Source organism: Hylobates moloch, unplaced genomic scaffold (genome assembly GCF_009828535.3).
Source record: "Hylobates moloch isolate HMO894 unplaced genomic scaffold, HMol_V3 SCAFFOLD_6, whole genome shotgun sequence".
Lineage (NCBI taxonomy): Eukaryota > Metazoa > Chordata > Mammalia > Primates > Hylobatidae > Hylobates > Hylobates moloch.
Genome location: NW_026652281.1, coordinates 74055668 through 74070875, shown reverse-complemented (window position 1 = coordinate 74070875; position 15208 = coordinate 74055668). Strand labels below are relative to the sequence as shown.

At 41.1% G+C, this 15208-nt stretch overlaps 1 protein-coding gene across 1 annotated transcript in view; it reads right to left on the bottom strand.

Annotated features, from left to right (window-relative positions):
• Window positions 1-562: 562 nt before the first annotated feature.
• Window positions 563-15208, bottom strand: part of LOC116471128 (transmembrane protein 180-like) — a 29367-nt gene continuing 14721 nt past the window's right edge. Inside the window, exons 3-4 of the mRNA XM_032157103.1 lie at window positions 5340-5423; window positions 563-853 (exon numbers count right to left, since the gene is read on the bottom strand). Coding sequence (XP_032012994.1) covers window positions 727-853; window positions 5340-5423 — 211 coding nt within the window. The 3' untranslated portion in view covers window positions 563-726. The remainder of the gene's footprint in view (window positions 854-5339; window positions 5424-15208) is intronic.

Genomic DNA, 15208 nt, shown 5'->3' with positions numbered 1-15208 from the left:
CTCTGTGAGGGCAGAGATTTTTGCTGCTTTGTTTACTGCTACACCTCACTGCCATATCACAGAGCTCAGCACTTGGTAGGATCTCCATATTTATTGGATGAATAAATGAATAGCTTATGGCAAGTTCATGCATGCTTCCAAATATTTGCTGTGCTTGGAATGACATCTTTACTTGGAATGACATTCCTCCATGTTCAGGAGAAAAATCCCGCTCAGCCTCCAAAACTCAGCTGAAGAAACCCTCTTCTGTGAAGTACACGCTGACCGTAGGCAGACGAGGTAGGAGTCTCTTCTCTGAATTACCGCAGTCCCATTATACTTCTGGTGGTCCCTTATCAGTTTTGTGTAATCTGTATGGCCCCTTAGAAGGTTTGTATTCATCCTGTATTCAAAGGACCTTTGTACCTGGACTATAATCGCAGGCACTTGAAAGCATTTGTGAAATGAAATAGTAAATGAATGAATAACTCAGATAAAGTAATTAATATGTAGCTTAGTGTGAAGACATTTAGCATGTACATAATTTAAAGAAGATACTTAAAGATACTCCTATGAAAGTCCATTTGATACTAATACTTTTTATTATACCTTACTCATGATACAAGTTAGTGACTAATAATATACAAAGGTCAAGATAATTGCTTAGTAATTAACGTTAAAGGCTATGTTTGCTTTCATGTTTCTTTTACATTATTTCAAGAGCCTTTTTTTTTTTTTTTTTTTACTTTACCTGCTATTTGTGTTTCCATATTCATACTGGTTTAGCCTAGAGAGTATCACCATGGGTGCTAAAGACTGGGCAGGTTTGGTAAACAAAGCATTAATGGCAAAAACCACTGAGGGAAGGGGTGACCTGGAACAGACAAAAATAGCATGGGTCTATATCACGTATGAATTACATGTGTGTGTGTGTGTGTGTGTGTGTATATATATATATCTCCATATATACAATTTGAATCAGGAATCTCTTTGTGTATGGAGTCTTCCTTGATCCTAAGTAGACAATAAAAAAAGTATAGTATTATAAAATATTAACCTTTTAGTTATAAAGGATTATAAAACTAGAAAAACCTAACTCTTTTTTAAAATTTTTTTTTATTTTACTTTAAGTTCTGGGATACATGTGCTGAACATGCAGGTTTGTTACGTAGGTATACATGTGCCATGGTGGGAGAAACTTAACTTTTTTTTTTAGAGACAGGGTCTTGTCATGTTGCCCAAGTTGGTCTTGAACTCTTGGCCTCAAGCCATCCTCCCAACTTGGCCTCCCAAAAGTACTGGGATTATAGTCATGAGCCACGGTGCCCGGCCAGAACCTAACTTTTTTTTTTTTTTTAAGACAGGGTCTCACATTGTCTCCCAGGCTAGAGTGCAGTAGCACAATCTCAGCTTGCTGCAGCCTTGAACTTCCAGGCCCAAGCAATCCTCCCACCTCAGCTTCAGCTGGGACTGCTGGCATGCGCCACCACGCCTGGCTAATTTTTGTATTTTTGAGGGGGATGGGGTCTCTCCATGTTTCCCAGGCTGGTCTCGATCTCCTGGACTCAAACAATCCTCCCACCCTGGCCTCCCAAAGTGTTGGGATTATAGGTGTGAGACACCGTACCTAGCAGTGAAGGTGTCTCAGATGGTATCTTAGATGAAGAAACTAAGATCCAAAGGGAAGACACAGCTCATCTCTTACAGGCCTATTAAGTGAGTGCTGTTTGTGCCCTGTACTCTGTTATAGGCTCTTACTATTTCATCTAAATCCCACGACAATCCCATGAGTGAGATATTACCAGCTATGTTTTAGAGATGGGAAAGCAGATTAACTCATCCACAGTCACACAGCTAGTAAATGGTAAAACTGGGATTCATGCCTAAGTTTTTCTGACCAAGTTTTATTAAGGATTACTTTAATGTATTCCTGATAAGAATCCTCCATATAACTTTTTTAAATAATCAGGTCATATAAAATAAATCAAGTGCATTGACTGAATAAACTGAAATCTTGTCACATTTCAACTAATGATGGAAACCTTGCAACTCAGGAGGAGAAAAAAGAAAATGGGAAGGAGAAAAAAGAAGAAAGGGAGGGAAAAAAATAAAAGAGAGACAAGGTCTGAGAATGAGAGGAAGTTTAATTTGATGGTAAGAGCTTGGGTTTAATTGTCTGTTCTTCAGTCTGCTGGTTACATTAACCAGAACATGGGAACATTAATTTCTGCAAGGTCTTAGTTTCATGAAAATGGGGATAACTTTGATTGTCTGACAATACAGTTGCTGTCTATCTCCCCAACTAGACTATAAATACCACAAGAGCAGAGGTTATGTCCGGTTTTGCTCACTGGTTTTTGTCTTCTCTGACGTGATTTGTGAGACAGTTGGCTCAAGCAAAAAAATCATTTTTAAAAGAAGAGACAGTAACCATTCCATTTTAACTATACTCATTCATAAATCTTTTCTCTGGGTTTTCCATTGAGTATAGGTCCACTGATGAAAGTGCTGGGCTGGCCGGGTGCAGTGGCTAACGCCTGTAATCCCAGCACTTTGGGAGGCCGAGGCAGGTGGATCACGAGGTCAGGAGATCAAGAACATCCTGGCTAACATGGTGAAACCCCGTCTCTACTAAAAATACAAAAAATTAGCCGGGCGTGGTGGCGGGAGCCTGTAGTCCCAGCTACTCGGGAGGCTGAGGCAGGAGAATGGTGTGAACCCAGGAGGCGGAGCTTGCAGTGAGCTGAGATCATGCCACTGCACTCCAGCCTGGGCAACAGAGCAAGACTCCATCTCAAAAAAAAAAAAAAAAAAAGTGCTGGGCCATCTTTCTTGTATAAACAGGATCCATATTACATGATAGACAGTTTCTACTATCAGTTATAAAGAGAACCTGAAGTCACTCATGAAGCAAACTGAGTATGAAATATCTTTAGACTTCTATGACTTTCCCCCTCAAAACATTTAGTTTCCACTGCATCAAATGTGATAGTAATTGTTTACAACTCAATTTTTTCTCTTCTCCTTCTCCTTCTTCTTCTTTTGTATGTTGCCTAGGCTGGCTCAAACTTCTGGCCTTGAGCAGTCCTCCTGCCCCAGCCTCTCAAAGTGCTGGGATTACAGGTGTGAGCCACAATGCTTGACCCTACAACTCAATATTGAGTCTTTCTAAAGCATTCAACTTAATTTTCATAAAAGTAACTTTCACTTCACATATATATTTCCTAAGTTTGTAAAATATAAGTACAATTAAATTTTGGAATTACAGTAACACGTACATCTGACATTAATAGATTTGAATTAAAAAACACTGAGCCTTGGTAATGATACCCTGAATCATGGCAGTAGAAAAGTATAGGTGTCCTCAAGAGTAGCCATTTGGTCACAAACCTACTGCACACATGTGAATAAGTAATTTTAGAGCAATGGCCTCCAACCATTTTGGCACCAGGGACCAGTTTCATGGAAGACAATTTTTCCACGGACCAGGGGGGTTTGTTTTGAAATGATTCAAGTGCATTACATTTATTATGCACTTTATTTCTAATATTATTACAGACCGGCACTGGTCTGTAGCCTAGGGGTTGGAGACCCCCATTTTAGAGAGAAGGAAGAGCATCAGATAACTTGGAGAGTTCATTACAAGACCCACTGTATTGAATCCTCAGCATTTACCACATTGCCTGAAACAAAGGAATAAATCGATAAATATTTGTCAAGTCAATAATATCTACCACTCAAGGCTGCTGCAAGACCCGAATGAGCAAACAGTCATACAAGCTCATTTGGACATTGGCATTTGGTAAATGTTAATGCCTTTCCCTTTCTCACTGTTCAAGACATTTTATTTATTTGTAACCTATCTAATTCAAAAGGAATTTGAAAGGTGAAAAATGTTTACTGAAGTTGTTGCTTGTTTACGTATTCATTCAACAGAAGGAGTTTTGAGCCAGTCAGTTTTCCAGGTACAAAGGAGACAAAAGTGAAGACAGGACCCTGGACTGTAAGGAGCTCACCACCTTGCCTATCACCCCAAATATGAACTTAGCAACAAAACCCTGCAACAGGAAAGGAATTATACAAACAGAAATCCAGGTAGCTGGCAAATCTTTCCTCAATTTAATTTGCATTAAAAATAAAAGAGGGGGCTGGGCACAGTGGTTCACGTCCATAATCCCAGCACTTTTGGGAGGCCAAGCAGGAGGATCGATTGAGACCAGGAGTTCAGGACCAGCCCAGGCAACATAATAAGATCCTCATCTCTACAACATATATATATATTTAAAAATTAGCTGGGCCTGTTAGTGTGCACCTGTATAGTCCTAGCTACTCAGGAGACTGAGGCTGGAGGATTCCCTGAGCCCAGGAGTTTGAGGCTGAAATGAGCTATGATCACACCACCACACTTCAGCCTGAGCAACAGAGCAAGACCCTGTCTTGAAAACAAATAAACAGAAGAGGCTTTGCAGTATACATGTTTTGACAGAACTAATAAAGAATGTGCCTCTGTCTGGCCGGGCACAGTAGCTCATGCCTGTAATCCCAGCACTTTGGGAGGCCAAGGTGGGCGGATCATCAGGTCAGGAGTTTGAGACCAGCCTGACCAACATGATGAAACCCTGTCTCTACTAAAAATACAAAAAAATTAGCCAGGCATGGTGGTGCATGCCTGTAATCCCAGCTACTCAATCGCTTGAACCTGGGAGGCAGAGGTGGCAGTCAGCCAAGATTGACCACTGTACTCCAGCCTGGGCAACAGAGCAAGACTCCATCTAAAAAAAAAAAAAGAATGTGCCTCTGTCCTAAAATAATACATTCCTCTCTAATCTGCAAAATAGGACACGTATGAGAAAATATTTGCCAATCAAGTACATTTTATAGCTGATCTAAAGTGCTTACAATCATACCAAAGAACAGAACCTCTCATCATCAGCTTAGGCTTTTTCAAGTAAGAAAGGATAAGATGGACCTTGATTTTTAATTTTAATTCTTGCAATGTCACAGAGTAAAGGTCATTTTGCCTAATCGTCCCTTGTAATAAGGCATATTGCCATATGTAGAACATACAGCTAACTGAGATTTCACTTTGCTTTCTGATATTTAACCCTGTTGTAATATTGGCTATGTGAACCTGAGAAATGAAAAACTGTGATGTCATTTCAGAAATGGGGAAAAGTTGCCCAGGGCAAGCAAGCATGAATATATCTGATTATATTCTGCCCCCGGTTCCTAGCGATGCCTGTTACGATTGTCTTTCAGATATGTGATTTGTAGTGGCAATATAACTGAGATATGGAGACTCTGATAGGTCCTGCCTACATGTGATATTTTTGTAGCTAACATTGGAATAAATATACCACTGCTGATTAAACTTCAGTAAATCTGCATCGACCACGTCAGCTAGTGGCAGGGTAAACAAGGAAACCGAAGCTCGCACGATAACCCTAGAAAGAAATGTTAAAACACATATGAAAATTTTACAACTAGGAGGCACAGCTTTTGTTAAAAAAGAACAAAATGAAAGTTGGCATTTGATTTGCAAGAAGATAAAAGGAAATGATATACTATAAAAGTAAAGCTATATTAGGCAAACCCTTCTATCCTCCCAAATATTATATATCTATGAATATGTAATTCTCTTTTAAAAATGAAATAACGACTTTCACTTGGGAATTTTAAAAATGATTTTTATGCTTCTTCCTCATTCCAAATGACTAAACTCATTTAATCTGCTTAAATTATTAATAGATTCTAAAGGACAGGACATGCCAGGGAAATTAATCACACAGACATCTTTCTCTTGATATCAGAAATAGGATACGTTAAGAACTGAGAAAGGACATATAGCATTTTAATTATGATAGAAGAATAAAAATGAGGGGGATGGTTTAAGTGAAAAAAACAAACAAAAATTTTCATTCTAAAAATTACTATAAAATATCATTTTACATATTGTACAGCCGGGGCCACCCTTACAGACTTATAGAATAGTTATCTGCATGGGATTCTAACGTCTTGAAGTTTCATAGGGAGTCAATCATTTGAGTCAATTATTACAGTCTCCAGTACCAGTTTGTTCAAAATGCAAATATGTCTTCATGAAAATTTTCTCAAGTTGTTCCAGCAGGGACCTGGAATAGAATGTACTAATTCATTCACTCAAAATGAGTGGCTTACGCCTGTAATCCTACACTTTGGGAGGCCGAGGTGGGTGGATCACTTGAAGTCAGGGTTCAAGACCAGCCTGGCCAACCTGGTGAAACCCTGTCTCTACTAAAAATACAAAAAGTAGCCGGGCAGGGTGGCTGGGGCCTGTAGTCCCAGCTACTCGGGAGGCTGAGGCAGGAGAATCGCTTGAACCTGGGAAGTGGAGGTTGCAGTGAGCTAAGATCACGCCACTGCACTCCTGCGCAACAGAGTGAGACTCCATCTCAAATAAAACAAAAAACAAAAACAAAAACATTATCTTTTCTTTTCTTTTTTTATTTTTCTTTTTTGAGACAGGGACTCACTCTGTTGCCCAGGCTGGAGTGCAGTAGCGTGATTTCAGCTCACTGCAGCCTCCACCTCTTGTGCTCAGGTAATCCTCCCACTTCAGCCTGCTGAATATCTGAGACTACAGGAGTGCACCACCACACCTGGCTAAATTTTTATTTTGTGTAGAGACAGGGTTTTGCCATGTTGCCCAGGCTGGTCTTGAACTCCTGGGCTCAAGTGATCCTCCCACCTCAGCCTCCCAAAGTGCTGGAAGTATAGGCATGAGCCACTGCGCCTGGCCTAAAACACATTTTCTAAGGACCAACTATTTGCAGGAACTGCAGTAGGTAATGGGCCGCAGTGATAAGAGACTAGACCCTATTCACAATAAACTCAATCCAGAGGGGACCACAGATAGTCGCAGGTAGAGGGAAAAGCACCACAGCAGAAGTAAGCATAGGGCACTGGAGCCATATAGGAGGGCCACCTAATCCAGATGAGGAAATCAGGGAAGGCTTCCCAGAGAAGCACATACCCGAGCTGTGGCCTAAGACACATGAGGACAGGGCCAAGCAAGAAATGGGGAAGAGCTTTCCAGGCACAGGGAACTGCATCTTCTAGACACAAAGGTATCTCGACCAGGAACTGCAAAGTATTTCTGTACGGCAGAGAATACAGTGTAGGTTGAGGAGTAACAAGAAATGAAGATGAAGGCTGGGCACAGTGGCTCACACCTGTAATCCCAGCACTTTGGGATGCCAAGGTGAGCAGATCACTTGAGCCTAGGAGTTCAACACCAGCCTGGGCAACATGGCAAAAACCCATCTCTACAAAAAATAAAAATTAAGCTGGGCATGGTAGTGCACATCTGTAGTCCCAGCTACTTAGGAGGCTGAGGTGGGAGGATCGCCTGAGCCTGGGAGGTGGAGGTTATAGTGGGCCATATTTGTGCCACTGTACTCTAGCCTGGGCAACAGAGCAAGACCCTGTCTCAGAAAAAAAAAAAAAAAAAAGAAAGAAATGAAGACAAAAAGATAAAGAGGGACTATATAACAAGACATCACATCATCATTTTGAAATGCCCTGAAAGCAATAAGAAGCCACTTAAGATTATTAAAGGTACTTGGGAGGCTGAGGCAGGAGAATGGTGTGAACCCGGGAGGCGGAGCTTGCGGTGAGCCAAGATCGCGCCACTGCACTCCAGCCTGGGCGACAGAGCGAGATTCCATCTCAAAAAAAAAAAAAAAAGGGGGAGCCAAGATGGCCGAATAGGAACAGCTCCAGTCTCCAGCTCCCAGCCCCAGCAACACAGAAGACTGGTGATTTCTGCATTTCTGCTTGAGGTACCGCTTTCATCTCACTAGGGAGTGCCAAACAGTGGGTGCAGGACAGTCGGTGAAGCCACTGTGCGCGAGCCGAAGCAGGGCGAGGCACTGCCTCACTCGGGAAGCGCAAGGGGTCAGGGAGTTCCCTTTCCTAGTCAAAGAAAGGGGTAACAGACGGCACCTGGAAAATCGGGTCAGTCCCACCCTCATACTGCGCTTTCCCAACGGGCCTGGAAAACGGCACACTAGGAGATTGTATCCCGCACCTGGCTCGGAGGGTCCTATGCCCACGGAGTCTCGCTGATTGCTAGCACAGCAGTCTGAGATCAAGCTGCAAGGCGGCAGCGAGGCTGGGGGAGGGGCGCCCACCATTACCCAGGCTTGCTTAGGTAAACAAAGCAGCCAGGAAGCTCGAACTGGGTGGAGCCCACCACAGCTCAAGGAGGCCTGTCTGCCTCTGTAGGCTCCACCTCTGGGGGCAGGGCACAGACAAACAAAAAGTCAGCAGGAATCTCCAGAGACTTAAACGTCCCTGTCTGACTGACAGCTTTGAAGAGAGTAGTGGTTCTCCCAGCACGCAGCTGGAGATCTGAGAACGGACAGACTGCCTCCTAAAGTGGGTCCCTCACCCCTGAGCAGCCTAACTGGGAGGCACCCCCCCAGAAGGGAAAGACTGACACCTCACTGGGCCAGGTACTCCTCTGAAACAAAACTTCCAGAGGAACTATCAGACAGCTGAATTGGTGGTCTCATGAAAATCCGCTGTTCTGCAGCCACCGCTGCTGACACCCAGCCAAACAGGGTCTGGAGTGGACCTCTAGTAAACTCCAACAGACCTGCAGCTGAGGGTCCTGTCTGGTAGAGGGAAAACTAACAAACAGAAAGGACATCCACACCAAAAACCCATCTGTACATCACCATCATCAAAGCCCAAAAGTAGATAAAACCACAAAGATGGGGAAAAAACAGAGCAGAAAAACTGGAAACTCTAAAAAGCAGAGCACCTCTCCTCCTCCAAAGGAACGCAGTTCCTCACCAGCAATGGAACAAAGCTGGATGGAGGATGACTTTGATGAGTTGAGAGAAGAAGGCTTCAGACTATCAAACTACTCTGAGCTATGGGAGGAAATTCAAAACAATAGCAAAGAAGTTAAAAACTTTGAAAAAAAATTAGAAGAATGGATAACTAGAATAACCAATGGAGAGAAGGGCTTAAAGGAGATGGAGGAGCTGAAAGCCAAGTTTCGAGAACTACGTGAAGATTGCAGAAGCCTCAGTAGCAGATGCGATCAACTGGAAGAAAGGGTATCGCAGATGGAAGATGAAATGAATGAAATGAAGCGAGAAGGGAAGTCTAGAGAAAAAAGAATAAAAAGAAACGAACAAAGCCTCCAAGAAATTTGGGACTACGTGAAACGACCAAACCTACGTCTGATTGGTGTACCTGAAAATGACGGGGAGAATGGAACCAAGTTGGAAAACACTCTGCAAGATATTATCCAGGAGAACTTCCCCAATCTAGCAAGGCAGGCCAACATTCAGATTCAGGAAATACAGAGAACGCCACAAAGATACTCCTCGAGAAGAGCAACTCCAAGACACATAATTGTCAGATTCACCAAAGTTGAAATGAAGGAAAAAATGTTAAGGGCAGCCAGAGAGAAAGGTCGGGTTACCCACAAAGGGAAGCCCATCAGGCTAACAGCTGATCTCTCAGCAGAAACTCTACAAGCCAGAAGAGAGTGGGGGCCGATATTCAACATTCTTAAAGAAAAGAATTTTCAACCCAGAATTTCCTATCCAGCCGAACTAAGCTTCATAAGTGAAGGAGAAATAAAATACTTTACAGACAAGCAAACGCTGAGTGATTTTGTCACCACCAGGCCTGCCCTAAAAGAGCTCCTGAAGGAAGCACTAAACATGGAAAGGAACAACCAGTACCAGCCACTGCAAAAACATGCCAAATTGTAAAGACCATCGAGGCTAGGAAGAAACTACATCAACTAATGAGCAAAATAACCAACTAACATCATAATGACAGGATCAGATTCACACATAACAATATTAACGTTAAATGTAAATGGGCTAAATGCTCCAATTAAAAGACACAGACTGGCAAACTGGATAAGGAGTCAGGACCCATCAGTGTGCTGTATTCAGGAAACCCATCTCACGTGCAGAGACACACATAGACTCAAAATAAAGGGATGGAGGAAGATCTATCAAGCAAATGGAAAACAAAAAAAGGCAGGGGTTGCAATCCTAGTCTCTGACAAAATAGACTTTAAACCAACAAAGATCAAAAGAGACAAAGAAGGCCATTACATAATGGTAAAGGGATCAATTCAACAAGAAGAGCTAACTATCCTAAATATATATGCACCCAACACAGGAGCACCCAGATTCATAAAGCAAGTCCTGAGTGACCTACAAAGGGACTTAAACTCCCACACAATAATAATGGGAGATTTCAACACCCCACTGTCAACATTAGACAGATCATCTAGACAGAAAGTTAACAAGGATATCCAGGAATTGAACTCAGCTCTAAACAAAGTGGACCTAATAGACATCTATAGAACTCTCCACCCCAAATCAACAGAATATACATTTTTTTCAGCACCACACCACACCTATTCCAAAATTGACCACATAGTTGGAAGTAAAGCTCTCCTCAGCAAATGTAAAAGAACAGAAATTATAACAAACTGTCTCTTACACCACAGTGCAATCAAACTAGAACTCAGGATTAAGAAACTCACTCAAAACCGCTCAACTACATGGAAACTGAACAACCTGCTCCTGAATGACTATTGGGTACATAATGAAATGAAGGCAGAAATAAAGATGTTCTTTGAAACCAACGAGAACAAAGACACAACCTACCAGAATCTCTGGGACACATTCAAAGCAGTGTGTAGAGGGAAATTTATAGCACTAAATGCCCACAAGAGAAAGCAGGAAAGATCCAAAATTGACACCCTAACATCACAATTGAAAGAACTAGAAAAGCAAGAGCAAACACATTCAAAAGCTAGCAGAAGGCTAGAAATAACTAAAATCAGAGCAGAACTGAAGGAAATAGAGACACAAAAAACCCTTCAAAAAATTAATGAATCCAGGAGCTGGTTTTTTGAGAAGATCAACAAAATTGATAGACCGCTAGCAAGACTAATAAAGAAGAAAAGAGAGAAGAATCAAATAGATGCAATAAAAAATGAAAAAGGGGATATCACCACCGATCCCACAGAAATACAATCTACCATCAGAGAATACTACAAACACCTCTATGCAAATAAACTAGAAAATCTAGAAGAAATGGATAAATTCCTCGACAAATACACCCTCCCAAGACTAAATCAGGAAGAAGTCGAATCTCTGAATAGACCAATAACAGGTTCTGAAATTGTGGCAATAATCAATAGCTTACCAACCAAAAAGAGTCCAGGACCTGATGGATTCACAGCTGAATTCTACCAGAGGTACAAGGAGGAACTGGTACCATTCCTTCTGAAACTATTCCAATCAATAGAAAAAGAGGGAATCCTCCCTAACACATTTTATGAAGCCAGCATCATCCTGATACCAAAGCCAGGCAGAGACACAACCAAAAAAGAGAATTTTAGACCAATATCCTTGATGAACATTGATGCAAAAATCCTCAATAAAATACTGGCAAACCGAATCCAGCAGCACATCAAAAAGCTTATACACCATGATCAAGTGGGCTTCATCCCTGGGATGCAAGGCTGGTTCAACATACGCAAATCAATAAATGTAATCCAGCATATAAACAGAACCAAAGACAAAAACCACATGATTATCTCAATAGATGCAGAAAAGGCTTTTGACAAAATTCAACAACCCTTCATGCTAAAAACTCTCAATAAATTAGGTATTGATGGGACGTATCTCAAAATAATAAGAGCTATATACGACAAACCCACAGCCAATATCATACTGAATGGGCAAAAACTGGAAGCATTCCCTCTGAAAACTGGCACAAGACAGGGATGCCCTCTCTCACCACTCCTATTCAACATAGTGCTGGAAGTTCTGGCCAGAGCAATCAGGCAGGAGAAGGAAATAAAGGGTATTCAATTAGGAAAAGAGGAAGTCAAACTGTCCCTGTTTGCAGATGACATGATTGTATATCTAGAAAATCCCATTGTCTCAGCCCAAAATCTCCTTAAGCTGATTAGCAACTTCAGCAAAGTCTCAGGATACAAAATCAATGTACAAAAATCACAAGCATTCTTGTACTCCAATCACAGACAAACAGAGAGCCAAATCATGAGTGAACTCCCATTCACAATTGCTTCAAAGAGAATAAAATACCTAGGAATCCAACTTACAAGGGATGTGAAGGACCTCTTCAAGGAGAACTACAAACCACTGCTCAATGAAATCAAAGAGGATACAAACAAATGGAAGAACATTCCATGCTCATGGGTTGGAAGAATCAATATCGTGAAAATGGCCATACTGCCCAAAGTAATTTATAGATTCAATGCCATCCCCATCAAGCTACCAATGACTTTCTTCACAGAATTGGAAAAAACTACTTTAAAGTTCATATGGAACCAAAAAAGAGCCCGCATTGCCAAGTCAATCCTAAGCCAAAAGAACAAAGCTGGAGGCATCACGCTACCTGACTTCAAACTATACTACAAGGCTACAGTAACCAAAACAGCATGGTACTGGTACCACAACAGAGATATAGATCAATGGAACAGAACAGAGCCCTCAGAAATGATGCCGCATAGCTACAACTATCTGATCTTTGACAAACCTGACAAAAACAAGAAATGGGGAAAGGATTCCCTATTTAATAAATGGTGCTGGGAAAACTGGCTAGCCATATGTAGAAAGCTGCAACTGGATCCCTTCCTTACACCTTATACAAAAATTAATTCAAGATGGATTAAAGACTTAAATGTTAGACCTAAAACCATTAAAATCCTACAAGAAAACCTAGGCAATACCATTCAGGCCATAGGCGTGGGCAAGGACTTCATGTCTAAAACACCAAAAGCAATGGCAACAAAAGCCAAAATTGACAAATGGGATCTCATTAAACTAAAGAGCTTCTGCACAGCAAAAGAAACTACCATCAGAGTGAACAGGCAACCTACAGAATGGGAGAAAATTTTTGCAACCTACTCATCTGACAAAGGGCTAATATCCAGAATCTACAATGAACTCAAACAAATTTACAAGAAAAAAACAAACAACCCCATCAAAAAGTGGGCAAAGGACATGAACAGACACTTCTCAAAAGAAGACATTTATGCAGCCAGAAAACACATGAAGAAATGCTCATCATCACTGGCCATCAGAGAAATGCAAATCAAAACCACAGTGAGATACCATCTCACACCAGTTAGAATGGCCATCATTAAAAAATCAGGAAACAACAGGTGCTGGAGAGGATGTGGAGAAATAGGAACACTTTTACACTGTTGGTGGGACTGTAAACTAGTTCAACCATTGTGGAAGTCAGTGTGGCGATTCCTCAGGGATCTAGAACTAGAAATACCATTTGACCCAGCCATCCCATTACTGGGTATATACCCAAAGGAGTATAAATCATGCTGCTATAAAGACACATGCACACGTATGTTTATTGCGGCACTATTCACAATAGCAAAGACTTGGAACCAACCCAAATGTCCAACAATAGACTGGATTAAGAAAATGTGGCACATATACACCATGGAATACTATGCAGCCATAAAAAATGATGAGTTCGTGTCCTTTGTAGGGACATGGATGAAACTGGAAAACATCATTCTCAGTAAACTATCGCAAGGACAAAAAACCAAACACCGCATGTTCTCACTCATAGGTGGGAATTGAACAATGAGAACTCATGGACACAGGAAGGGGAACATCACATTCCGGGTACTGTTGTGGGGTGGGGGGTGGGGGGGGCGGGGACAGCATTAGGAGATATACCTAATGCTAAATGACGAGCTAATGGGTGCAGGAAATCAACATGGCACATGGATACATATGTAACAAACCTGCATATTGTGCACATGTACCCTAAAACCTAAAGTATAATAAAAAAAAAAAAAAAAGAATTTTGCTATCCATAAATAAACAGATATTTTTTGTAAAACAGCCATGCCTTCACATGTGAATAATCTCTGTTTCCTACTTCTTCATATTAACATGATAATTATGAGCAGTATCCAATATTATCAAATATTCCTTGAAAATATAGTCACCTTAATGTGTTATACTTTATGGTGAAGATATCTAAGTATGTCTTTCAAAATTTTACTATGATTGTTATTGTAGTAAAAATTTTTATGCCTATCTTTTTCTACAGTTCTGATTTTTTTTATATTTGACTATGTAAATATATTGAGTGAAAATATAACTCTAAAGCTTCGGTATACATTGTAAAAATAATTTCCAGTAATGCCTATCTTTGAGACTCATCTAAAACTACTTTCTCATGTGTTATAATATGACAATTAAATGCTTTTACATTTTCTACATAAAAAAAGATTATTAAGCAAAGGAAGAGCATGTTATTCTAGAAGCAATATGACAGAGGGAGTTGGAGAGACTGGAGACTATAAACTAGGGGGTCATAAGGGAAGACTGTATCCTATTCCATGTGAGAAATGAGCTATAGGAATGTCAGTGGAACTGAAAAGAGACATATTCAGGGCACATTAGGGAGATAAAAGTGCTAACAATTAACAGTGTGTTGGACCTAGGGGTCAAAGAAGAGAGAAAAGGCAAAGACAACTTCTCAGTCTCTGACTTGGGCAAACAGATAGATGGCAGAGCCATTTCCCCAGATGGCAAATAATGGCAAAAGAGCAGACCTGGCAGCAAGAGCCTTGATTTGGACCTGTGGAATTTGAGATGCCTGTGATGGAGGCAAAGTGGGTGCTTGGGGGAGGAGGAGAGGTTGCAGAAATAGGAGGAAGAGTTGAAGGAGAAATAGAAGCTCAGCCTCTTTTATACGTGGCAGCAGTATTTACTAAATGCTGTATTTTTGAGACAGGGTCTCACTGTCACCTAGGGTGGATGGAGTGCAGTGGTGCAGTCATAGTTCACTATGACTTGAATTCGTGGGCTCAAGTATGATCCTCCTGCCTCAGCCGCTAGAGTAGCTGGGACTACAGGCATGTGCCACCAAAAAATTTTAAAATGTTTTTTAGAGACGGGGTCTTACTCTGTTGCCCAGGCTAGTCTCAAACTCTTGCCCTTAAGCAATCCTCCAACCTTAGCCTTCCAAGTAAATTTTTTAATCGGTTGAAAAAAGTAAGTTTACTACAAAATTTAATGTATGAAATTCCTTCAAAAAACAAGCCGTTAACATTCAGACAATTTGTCAGAAAGGTACAATGACCTTGCCTAGAAATGAATATTAAACTCAGTCCGGATCAAAAATGTTTCACTGC